The sequence below is a fragment of the Acomys minous genome (assembly GCF_964271855.1).
Source record: "Acomys minous genome assembly, chromosome: 5".
Classification (NCBI taxonomy): domain Eukaryota; kingdom Metazoa; phylum Chordata; class Mammalia; order Rodentia; family Muridae; genus Acomys; species Acomys minous.
The window spans coordinates 112,754,475-112,767,185 of NC_140494.1; the positions used below are offsets into that span (position 1 = coordinate 112,754,475).

General features: G+C 38.4%; 1 protein-coding gene across 1 annotated transcript in view; it reads right to left on the reverse strand.

Annotated features, from left to right (window-relative positions):
* DDX10 (DEAD-box helicase 10) overlaps positions 1–12,711 on the reverse strand; it is a 129,054-nt gene that overhangs the window by 99,516 nt on the left and 16,827 nt on the right. Inside the window, exons 9-10 of the mRNA XM_084781378.1 lie at positions 11,147–11,231; positions 4,131–4,232 (exon numbers count right to left, since the gene is read on the reverse strand). Of these exons, the coding sequence (XP_084637504.1) occupies positions 4,131–4,232; positions 11,147–11,231 (187 nt within the window). The remainder of the gene's footprint in view (positions 1–4,130; positions 4,233–11,146; positions 11,232–12,711) is intronic.

The following is a 12,711-nucleotide window of genomic DNA, read 5'->3' on the forward strand; positions in this document are numbered from 1 at the left end:
TGATGAGTAAGAGAAGACAGACAGCTATCATCTATCTATATTAACACCTTTATTAGCATGGGCTACTTCTTAATTTAATAAAGCTAGAAAGTGAACACCCATAGGATATAAATTAATGAAATGAAATTCAATGTCATTTTTTGCAAAAGCTTCAAGAGACTCTATTTGTTTTCCTAACTTCAAATTGAATTACTGCATTACTCCATTGCTAGAGTAGCAACAGAGAAACAAAAGTGTAGATGGAGCTGTTTTTCCTTTATTGTAAGAGAAAAATTTCAAAACATGCAAAGCTACTAGCTTCAACAATTCAATTTATGGTCAATTTTTATCTTCTACATTCTCAACCAGTCCTCTCACTATTTTATAGTCCAAATTACTTTCAGACAATACCAAGCTGTTTTTCAATGTCTCCAACACAAGTGAGACTAACGGATTCCACTATATTCAATGCATACCTCCTCAGTGAGAAGAGGTTATGAACCTTTCAAACCCACAAAGTGATTTCATTCAAGAGTTATCAGCCTACATTTGGCTGTAAGTTTCAGCATCTGTTTCAATCTACTGCTGGGTGAAGCCTCCCAGAGGACTGCTATGCTAGGCTCTTGTCTGTGAGCATAGCAAATACTGTTAATAGTGTCAGGGTTGGCTTCCTCCAATGGGGTGGGTCTCAGGTTGGGCCAGGCATTGATTCGATATTCCCTCAATTTCTGCTCTATCTTTATCCCTACACATCTTGTAGGCAGAATAAATTTTGGGCCAAAGTTTTTGTGAGTAGGCTGGTGTTCCCCTTCCTCCGCTAGGAATCCTGTCTAGTTAGAGGGTGTCCTCTTCAGTCTCCATGACCCCTGCTACTAGCAGTCTCAGCTGGAGTCACCCCATATCCTCCCAGAAGCACATCCTGTCTTAGGTATCGAGCTTGTCACAGGGAGGCCGTCACCCATGGTTTCTCTTCAACTGCAGGCCCCCTGTTCCCAGATCTGATCTCAACTCTCACTTCTCTCTGTGCTCCCTCTCCAAACTCTGGGTGAAGCGTAGAGAGTCTTGTGGGAAAGTGAGGGGAAAGGATAGAAGGACCCGGAGGTGACAAGAGCTCCACAGAAGACCAACAGAGCCAATTAACCAGGGCTCAGAGAGGCATGAGGAGACTGAAGCACCAACCAAGGGTCACGCCCGGACTGGATCTAGGCCCCCTACACAGATGTAGCTAATGGGCAGCTCAGGCTTCATGTGGGGCACCTAGTACGGGGAGTGGAGGCTGTCAGGCTATCTCTGACATGGACTCAGTTGCCTGCTTCTTGATCACTTCCCCCTGGCAGGACTGCTTCCCCAGGCCACAGGGGAAGAGGTCTCACTCAGTTCTGATACAACTTGATAAGCTGGGGTAGGCTGGGAGGGGTATGGGGAGAAGAAAAGAAAGAGGGAGGGTGGGACCGGGAGGAGAGGGAGAGGGCTAAGATTGGAATGTAAAGTGAATAAATACATAATTTTTTTAAAAAAGAGATTTCATCCTTTTAATCCTCAATGTTCCTTGAAACAAAGTTCTCCTTCCTCTTATTTTTCTCTGCCGTATTTTCCAAAGTTGTTTCAATATAAATCCTTTTTTTTAGATGTCAAGGCTGGGGAGATGACTTGGTTAGTAAAGTGCCTACCATACTTGCATCAGGAGCTAAGTTCAGCCCTTCAGAGGCACTGAAGCATGTACCTGTATCCGCACCCCTTTGGGGGAAGACGTACAGAGAGCAGAGGCAGGTGGAACCCTGGGGCTCACTGGCGAGGGTGCCAGGCTAGCCAAATTGATGAACTTCTGGTTCAGAGAGAGACATACACATACACAAAGCACAAATACACCACACATACAAACAACATTAACAACACATACACAGGCTAATCTCACCATTTGGGGAGTAGAGACCACCTCAGCGCCACAGTACATTTTAAGCTTGCCTGGGCTACATGAGACCCTCTATCAATCAATCAATTAACCAACCAGTTAATAAATAATTCTGTAGCATGACTATGACTGGCTCAACATTCATTCAATATGTAATTTAATATAATCCACTATATATATATATATATATATATATATATGTATATAATAAAATGTTATTTATAAACTAGAAATAAAAACTTGAAAATAAATCTTTCCTAGAAGAAGAGAGGAGGAGGAGGAAGAAGAGGGCTAGAGCTAACTTCATCCTAATATAGACAAGAGCTTCCTCGCTTTCCCCCTAAACTCAAGAACAAAGCAGGGGACGCTAAAGAACTACCTCAACAGTTAAGAGCAATGGATCCTTTCAGAGGACACAGGTTCAATTCCCAGCACCCACATGGCAGCTCCCAACTATCTGTAATTCCATATCCAGGGGGTCTGACATCCTCTTTTGGCTCCCACTAGCACCAGAAATACACAACACAAAGGACATACATGTAAGCAAATCATCCATACACATAAAGTGATAAAAGAAAAGAGCAAAGCAGGAAAATCTACTTTTCAATGTAGTAAAACCAAAAAAAAGAAAATTAAAGGCATATTGATTGGAGAAGAAAAAAAGTAAAGCTATACTTGTTTGGAGAAGAACTGATGGCCTCTTTGAAAAATCAAAAGAAACAAAATTCTCCTGGAACTAATAAAAATTCTAACAGAGTTTCAGAATGCAAATATAACCAAAGTCTTTCCCATTTACTGAATATTAGAAACTAGAAACTAAAAATGTCCCATCTATACTGGCATTACAAGGAAAAAAGAAGAACTACTGCTGAGGCATGAGTCTAGAAAGTATAAACAAGATATACATAAAGAAAACCAAAAAATCTGATGAAAGAATAACAACAACTTTTAGTTTCAGGGAAATTTAATCTTGTCAAGGTTTCAATCTGTTTCTCACTTATTCTGCAGATTCAATGTAATGCCAATCCAAATACCAGGCAGTTATTTTATAGGTATCAATAAACTGATTCCAAACACAAGCTGGAGGGCTGTCATGCTCCAACATCAAGACTTAGTATAAAGCTATAATAACCAAAACATATGGTAATTGGCAAAAGGATAATTAAAGAACATAGCCCAGAAATATAGCCACATATAGAGTCCACAGATCTTTGATAAAGGAACCACAGGAACATAATGGGACAAAATTAGTCTTTCTAATAATGGTATTAGAACTGGACATGTAAAAATATAAATTCTGCACATACTTTTTATTTTAAAAATTCAACATGAATTATAAATATAAGTACAAAGCAGAAAAGGACTCAAAATATGACTAAATGGGCAAAGCATTACATAAGCAGGAAAGCCTGAGTTTGGATCTCCAGCACCAACCTGATAAAATAAATGGACACAGTCATGACTACTCGAAGCCCCAGCACTGGAATCTGAGGGATGGACTGGGGGAAGAGACAGACATCCTAGGAGCTTGCCAGCCAGCCAGCCGGGTTCAGTTAAAGACCCTATCCTGACATGGACTAGACTTCATTAAACTTGGGAACTTCAAGTGTTCAAGTGCAGCCGTCCTCTCTCTGTTCCCTAGCCTGCCATCAGATGAGCTGCTCGCTGTGCTATACCTCCTTGCTTTAACATTACAACCTCTGAAATCATGAACCAAAATATGAATCTCTCAGATACTAATTACAGTGACTTCATATGAACTAGAGACACTAAGTGACACTGGTAACCCCATCAATGCAATTCAATATTGTAACAGATCACCAATGTGTTGGATGCACATACTGAAGGAGACTACATGTGTAGAGCTGGGAATGTCGAGCAACTGTACTTGCCTTCAGACTTGCTGTGAGCATAAACCTTCATCATAAGAGTTTTTTAGAGCTGGGCGTGGTGGCGCACGCCTTTAATCCCAGCACTCGGGAGGCAGAGGTAGGTGGATCGCTGTGAGTTTGAGGACAGCCTGGTCTACAAAAGTGAGTCCAGGACGGCCAAGGCTACACAGAGAGACCCTGTCTCAAAAAAAAAAAAAAAAAGAGTTTTTTAGAGTCTTTTTTTTCCCTCTATATCACAAGCCAGATGGTCAAGTAGATTAGGAGGAGGAAGGAAATAAGTGTAGGCAATAAGCACAATGATGTCATGCTATCCATCCTGACAACAACAGAGGACAAGAAGCTCTTACTTGATCTCCTTCACAGGCACTTTCTTCTGGAGAAGCTGCTGCACCATCCCTTGTTCTTCTGAAGGTAGTAAAATTAATAAAGCTTCTCCATCCTCTTTGTACCTAAACAAGTTTTCAAATGCATCAGTACACTCTTCACTTACATTTTAACAGTAAAACAAGTAGATGGCATGAAATTAAATTCACTTTAATCAATTCATCTTCCTACAGATTTTACAGATACCTTTAAAATGAAACTTTTCAGATCAATGTAAAGAAATGGGCCAGGCAAGTAAACAGTTTGAATCCTTGTAATTGCTCTTCCCTTGCCTAAAACCCAGCTGTAGTTTACACCAAACCTTCAGAAAAGTGTGCTGGCACAGGGCAAAGGCTTCCTAAGCACTAAAGTTGCTTGTGATGCTTGAATACAGTTTAGTGGCAGGACAGTGCCAGCTGCCACACAGAAACAACAAAATAGAATCAAATGTAGTGTGTAGGCATTTTTTAGATATAGAGAAGAAAATATAATCTCAAAACATTCTTCAAGCTCAAGCTACAAATTTTGAGGGGCACATTTTTATAGCCAAATAACTATTTACTGAGAAGCTGTAACCAGGGAATAAACTAAAAACAACACAAAGAAGCAGGTCCCTGTCTTCAAACAATGTAACACTCACCCTAAGCAGAATGGACAAACACATACAAACAAAAGATTCAGGAAACAATCAAATAATGCCAAAGGACAGCCACAGGCAACAAGCACCACCCACTCAAAAGTGGAGAAAGACTACCCAGAGCTGCCAGAGGAAAGAACATGACACAGCAGGTGGAATTTCAGGTAGATGTTTAAGGTAAGCAGAGAGAGGTACCTAAGGTGTTCTAAAAGAATGGCACATCATGGTAGAAGAAACCAGACAGTACAAGACTGATTTAATAAGGAGACCTAAGAAAGGGAAAGGTCCACAGCTGGAATACAGAGTGATCAGCAGGGAAGACGACTAAAAAGGTACGTTAGAGCCTGATATCACTACCTTGGATGTCTCTGCACAGAGTCTGTAACACTGTGTGCAAATAGTATTTTATCATTTAATGTTGAAAAAACTGGCTTTAATAACTTAAGAGACAGTATTATGCTTTTATTATGAAAACTAAAGGAAAGCTTTTTACTCTTACATATTAATTTTAAATTTTAACTCCACTCTAATAAGGAAAAAAATATGTCCCTGTATGGACAGACTGAAAAATATTAAATAAAACATACCAAAATGTGAAGCTTTTTTATTATAGCTAATTTAGAAAATTTTTTAAAATCTTATTAATACACCAAATGGAGAAATGGTGAGAAAACAAATATTATGCTATTAACAAAACTCAGTGTCTGTACGAATAGATATTAACCTCAGCACTCAGGAGGCAGAGACAGGTAGATCTCTGAGTTTGAGGTCAGCCTGATCTACAGAGTGAGTTCCAGGACAGCCAGGGCTACACAGAAAAACCCTGTCCTGAGATGGGGATGGGGGTTAACAGTAATAATACAGGATTTTTAGTGTATTAGTAATATAGAGGAAGCTATAAAAGCAGGACAGAGAATTCTATATAATATTCCAGATTTTTAAATGTTTAGAAATAATGACACCTTAAATGAAACCTGAAGAATCAGCAGCCAGCCTAACACTAGGAGCAGCGGCTTAGAAGGGACAGTCCAGTGAAGTTTCACAAAGGACAATGGCAGTAGTTCAGAGACTGGTGAATACTTGAATATTTTGTCTTTATTTTTATTTAATTTCCTTGTAAACAAACAGAAGATACGAATATATAGGTACTCCTTTATCTAATTATCTGTTGGAACTGAAAAAATAGTTGTAAATACCTTCCTCACTGTTTAAATACAGAATTGAATGACTCAAAGAATACTACAAAAAAATATTTTAAAACATTGCTTTTAGCCATTAGACTAAATCATGTATGTTGGCAGAAGTTATTAGCATATGAAATTAAAAGGTGACACTCTAGCCAAATAAGATAGCTGACAGACACAGCAACTGCTGTGTCTGCAACACCTCTCTGAGGACAGGTTAAAAGTCAGAGGCCAAGCTGAGGAGGTGGCACCATGAGTGAACTCAGAAGCACCACATGCTTTGCTGAGCAAGCACTAGGGAGGAGCTGTGTTCACATCCCTAGCATCCAGGCAAATACCACACTTGCCTACAGCCCAAGGGCTGAAGGGGGAAAGCAGGAGAGTCTCTTGGGCTCACTGGCCACCAACGTAGGAAAAAACCTTTATAAAACAACCTAGCAATGAGAAGAGCAAAGGAGAAAAAGAAAACCGTCTAACTGCTCTAACATATCTAAATGTGATAAATGATACAGAAGAAGAGAAGGGTGAAGAGTGGCTTGAGGAGGACCAGAAACAGCCACACAGATAGCCATGGGGAAGCATTGTATCAGAAACTAATGTAAACGACAACAGCATGCATAGCATACATAAGCAGCAACAAGACCTGGCCTGGAACAAGGGGGGGGGAGAAGAAAATACGAGAACAAGAACAGAAATACCTGAGAAACAGCCAACCCTAGGAAGTATCCTAAGAAACAGCCAACCCTAGGAACTGCCTCTGTGCCTCTACTAGCTGTGCCACGCCAGCTCTCCAATGCTTCAAGTTAAAGGCTTTAAAGCCTCGTTAGCAACAGGCAGAGGCAGAAAACCACATAAGGAAACAGTTTCCTTCTTGGGAGAAATAGATTAGTAGAATTTTAAAATTTCCAGCTAAGTGAATTTTTTTTTTTTAATTTCACTTGCAAATAGTGTTCCTATCACATACCTAGTAAATTCACATTAGTCTTAATTCTCGTGGAAATTGTCTTTTCTCAATTATTTCAATTTGCAAAAAGTTAAGGACCCTTTAAAAAATTCTCAGTGACTCCTTAAAATACAAGTATTTTCTGCAAACAATGAACCCTTTACAATTTAGGAATTTTAACTAATTCTCGGCTTCATATTAGTTGTTAAAATGTACATCAAAGGCATATGAAATACAAAAGCTTGGCTCTGCTGTCCCCTAGTGGAATCACAGTCTGCTATCTACACTAACTCAAAATTTTAGAACTAAAAGCAAGGCAAAAAAAAAAAAAAAAAAAGACTCAATTAGAATGTAGCTAAATGGTTTTTCTCTTGATACTGTACAACAGCAAATAGTTAAATGAAAACTCCCATCTTCTACCCTAGCCTCGCTACTGCCCACACATAAGGGTTCATCTGCTGTGTGTCTGCTCTCTAATTACAAATCTTCTGTTATTTTCAACTGCAAAGTTTTATTTAAAATAAAAGAATTCTGACCGGGTATGGTGGCTTACACCTGTAATCCCAGCACTTAGGAGGCAGAAGCAGGTGGATTGCTGAGTTTCAGGCCAGCCTGGTCTACAAAGTAAGTCCAGGACAGCCAAGATAACAGAGAGAAATGCTGTCTCAAAAACTTTAAATAAAAAAAAAAAAGAATTCAAGCTTTTGAGCACCAAAATCTGCAAGCCCTAAGACAATTGTTTTTAAGTGGCAAATTATACCACAGGATAGATCACTACAAACTTTCTTCACTCACTTGTCTTTAAAAGGCTATCATTTGTTAAGTGGATTAAGGGAAATTTTTCTTTGCTATAGAGCCAATGAATTCATTAAAGATCAAATAATTTATTAAAAAAGTAAATGCTTTGAGACAATAAACACTTAGATCATCCTTTATTTTTTCTTGGTAAAGCACAAAAAATAAAAAAGCCAGATTCTCCAACTTTAGTAATTTTTCTAACAGATTCACTTTTTTATATTTATACATTAATGCTCAATTCAAAAAGCAAACACTTTCTGGCAACCTGGTTTTAATTACAGCCTAACACAGGATTTTAATTAGTTTCAATTTTTAATTTAGCCTTTATTCAACTCAATTATTCAGTCTCATGGCCCACAAAGCTTTCTCATTATCTCTAAGTCCATTAATGGTCATTTTAAACCACCAGAGAAAAAAGTAAGCATTATATATGCTAACCTTTTCACAAACTTTACATCTGAAATAGTCAATTCAGAATTTGTTCCTTATGTATAAAAGGTCATACTTCTACTTTAAAAGTTAATGACTGTTTTTAAAAATACATTAAAATATTCCTTAAAATAGTATTCTCTTTTAAAAAAAAAAATAGCACTCTCTTCAGACTCAGCACTGCAGTGTTGTTCTAAGTCTTCATCAAGACCTAATTTAATGCTCACCATAACACATTCAACTACATGTATTTCCTTCCACCAACTTCTCCAGAACTAGAATCCTGGAAATTTTTTCTTTTTTGAATCACTTCTTCTTTTGTTCATTTATTTTTTGGGGGCTTTTTTTCTTTTTTCTTTTTCTTTTTTTTTTTTTTTTTTTTTTTTTTTTGGTTGTTGTTGATTGGGTTTTGTTTTTGTTTGGTTTGGTTTTCAAGACAGAGTTTCTGTGTGTGTAGCCCTGGCTGTCTTTGAACTTGCTATGTAGACCAGGCTGGCCTCTAACTCACAGAGATCTGCCTGCCTCTGCCTCCCAAGTGCTAGAATTAAAGGCGTGCACCACGACCACACTGGCTTGAATCATTTCTTGATATACTGAAACACTCATTAATCCCACAGAGAGAGATTTCAAAACTGCTAAATATATTCCTGAAAAAACAGTCTCCACTTTCCATGACACGTGACAGGCACAGGTGAAAGGCCTGTAAGCCATTTTCTAATCTAATGTTTGTAAGATACCATATACCATCATTTCTATCCAAAGACCTACAGGACCACAAAAATGCCAAGGTGCATGGGTGCGTCACCAATTCTTACAAACTACATATTTAGTAAAGGGGATTAAGTCATTGGGGAAAAGATTTATAGCACCAACTTCGACTAAGACTTCTCAAAAGATCTCACTGTGAAAAGTAATCCAAATGTGAACCCAAAATATTAAGGTCCACCTTCTTAAGAAACTGAAAACTGGGCTGAATGTGAAAGAAAGAGAAAGTTTGCAAAGAAAGAAGAAGTAAGTTTGCAAAAGAGAAGGGATGACAAGAGAAAGCAAAGGGTGAGGAAGGCAGGAGGGAAGGAGTGGGCACAGATCGGGGAGAAAGAGGAAGCAGCTAGAGAAGCGGTCTTTGTGCAGCAAGAGCTTAGCCCTTAGGCCTCAGACACTCTGATCCCTGGGAAGGCCTTGAAATCAGAAGCAGAAGCTAGCTAGTCCAGTTACATCAACACCAGACTACTGATGACAAGGAAAACTGTTAAGAAAATGTAAACCAAAGAAATAGTAAAAAAAATACAGCTATTCATAATAAACATGTCTTTATTATAATTAATATTTGTTATTTACAATTCCTAACCATCATAAATACTAAATCACAACAATTTTACTGAAATGGTACTCATATGTTTTCTTTTTTTTTTTCTTTTTTTTTTTTCTTGCTGTTCTCTATATTTCGTATGCAAGTGTTCATGTGAGTGCGTCATGTGATGGCTGGAGATTACCATGATTCTCCACCACCTGCTCTCCATCTTATTTTTTGAGACAGTCTCTAACTGAAGCTGGAACTCACCAGACCAGCTGCCAACGAGCTCAGGGGATCTACCTGTCTCGACCCCAAAAGTGCTAGGAAAACAGATGTATGTCACTTTCCAAGTGTCTGCACATGGGTACCTGGGTATCAAACTCAGGTGCTCATACATGCATGGCAGGCACTAAAGACCCTGCACATGCTAAGACAAGAATTCTTAGACTGAACTATATCCTCGCCCTCCTGTTACTTCTTTTAAAGCAAGCTTGAAGTAAATTGCCTAGGTTTGCCTTCAACTTGCTCTGAAGCCCAGGTAAGTCTTGAACTTCCGCCTCAGCCTTCCACTCCTCAGCTAAGAGCCACCACATCCAGATTTCATCTCTCCACTTTCTTGAGATCAACTTCTGCACAAAGAACAACCAAGGCAAAAGAAGTATTCTAGGGCTTTTGAGAAGCCTTGTGACCCAGACAGCAGTTAGCCATTTATAAGTCTATAAATTTTGCTTCAATATCAATAGTACTAATAGATTACATAATCCTTTTTTCATTCATTTAAGTCTCTTTTTATTTAGCTCAAAATAGCTATAACTTTGTTTTATAATCTAGACATTTTCCCCACAGCTATTTAGCCAGTATAAAGTGCTTCAACTTGGAATGCAAGGAAAAGGGGACGGTAACAAACATGAAAAGCATCCCTGGGAAGGGCCTTCACAAATGCCTTTAGCTCTCACTCAAAAAAAGGCGTCTCTGACTCCTACTAATCCTGCCCTTATGAAACCGTATGCCACAGAGTACATGGATAGACATCAGGCTGCCTGGGCTCAAGTCGTGGCTCTCTGTACCTTCAAACATAGTACATACTTCTTAAACTCTTGATTTGCTCATATGAAAATAGAGAGGTCATGAAGATTCAGTGAGGTGACGCTCAGTAAGCAGTTCTTAGGAAAGTTTAGAGAGGTAAAACAAAATACTAAAATGTCATAGTTTGGTCTCAATTACAACAGCCTTCAGGCTATATTCTTTTATTTTATTTATTGGTTTGTTTTTCTTGTGCATAAGCATGTGCATGCCACAAAGTCTTTGTAGAGGTTAGAAGCCAACTTTTCAGAGCTGGTTCTTACCTTCTACCTGTTAAGGAAGAATGTCTTGCTTCTGCTGAGACAGAGTTTTTCCAGGCTAACTGGTTTGCAAGCATCTGAGCAAATCTTCTATCTCTGTCTCCCATCATATCATAGGAATACTGAGGTGAGTTCCACTATGTTAGGCTTTGTAAGTGGATTCCAGGGATCAAACTCAGGTTGTTAGGCTTGCATGGCAAGCATTGTAATCCCCTGAGCCATCTCCCTAGCCCTATCAGATTGTTATTAACACAACAAATGAGGCCTTAACAATACCTAATTGTTCCATTCTTCGTTCACCTGCAGCTGGAACAAAATCATGTTTTGTTATTAAACAGTACAAAAAGCCAAGAAATAAGTCAGTGTACCTACCTAGCAGTTCTACCAGCTCTGTGAATATATGTGTTGGCATCCTCTGGACAATCAAACTGAAGAACCCAATTCACAGCTGGAAAGTCTATAGAGAAGACATATCAAGGAGGGGGGACAATTTCAGTACCTAACCTGCTGTACTATTATTATTTTATAGTATTATGTGGCAAGACTTTCACATCTCACTAATAACACTTTATTAAAAATAAAATTAGTTGCATTTACCAAGAAATTACATTTCTCTACTTTGACAAAATGAACTAAAATTAGATTGCTTCATATCTGAAACAGAAGAGACACTTGGTTTGTGACTGACAACGAAGCACCTTGGTGCTTAATTACCTAAAAGCACCACTTTCCATAGGGCTCTAGTGAGCCATAAGCTGGTTTCTGGGTCTGAGGAGATAGTTCAGTTTGGCAAGGTGCCTGTCACACAAACATGAGGACCTCAGTCTGGATCGTTAGTACTCACATTTAAAAAAACAAAAAGCAAAACAAAAAATAAAATTAAGAACTGTTTTAAGTCAAGCATAGCAGCACTTGCCTCTAACTGTAGCAGGGGAGACAGGGATAGAGGGTGCTAGAGCTTGCTGACTAGCTACTCTAGCACATTCTGTGAACTCCAAATTCAGTGAAATATTATGTATCAAAAACTAAGATGGAAAGCACAGAAGGTATTAGACATCGCCTCTGGTCTCCAGATACTTTGCACACACATGAAGGTATACACAGACACACAAACATAATAAAAATAAATAAGATTTTTTTTTTTAACTTTTAAACATTTTTTAAATTTGCATAAAAGTTTATTTTTCTGGGGCTGGAGAGATGGCCGAGAGGTTAACAGCACCTACTGCTCTTTGCAAAGGTCCTGAGTTCAATTCCCAGCAACCACATGGTGGCTCACAACCATCTATATAAGGAGATCTGGTGTTCTCTCTTGGCACTCAAGAGGAATGCTGTATACATAATAAATTCATAAATCTTTTTTTTTTTTAGTTTATTTTTCCAGCTAGTCCTGCCTCCAACTAAACTTGTAAGCAATATAAACCCTATATTTCTGACTATTTCAGGCCTACTTCATTTTCTTTCTTTCTTTTTTTTCTAACTCATTTTCAAAGAAACCTCTTCTCAATTCTCAGAACCACATCTACTCACTTGTAGGGTCTGCTGCAAGGAGTTCTGATGACAGTAAGTAAAATAATTTTTAACATTAAAAAAAAACTGAGCTGAAAGTGGCTGTACATAGAGCTTTAATCCCAGAACTTGGGGGGCAGGGGCAGGTGGATTTCTGTGACTTTAAGGGCAATCTAGTCTACAAAGCAAATCTTAGACTAGCTAAGAACTACTGCTAGAGTAGGGTAGTATGTCTGCCTACTGTTTATGTATGCTTAAAATATACTATAATTAATTATACATGGTAAAAGTGATTCAAGAATTCAAGTTACTATTTTCTAACCACCTCCGTCTCACTCTACCCCACAAAGCTACAAGGTACATGCCATGTCACCACAGTGTCTTTTTTTTAAATAAAATTTTAAAAAAATAATAATGAATTTTAAATT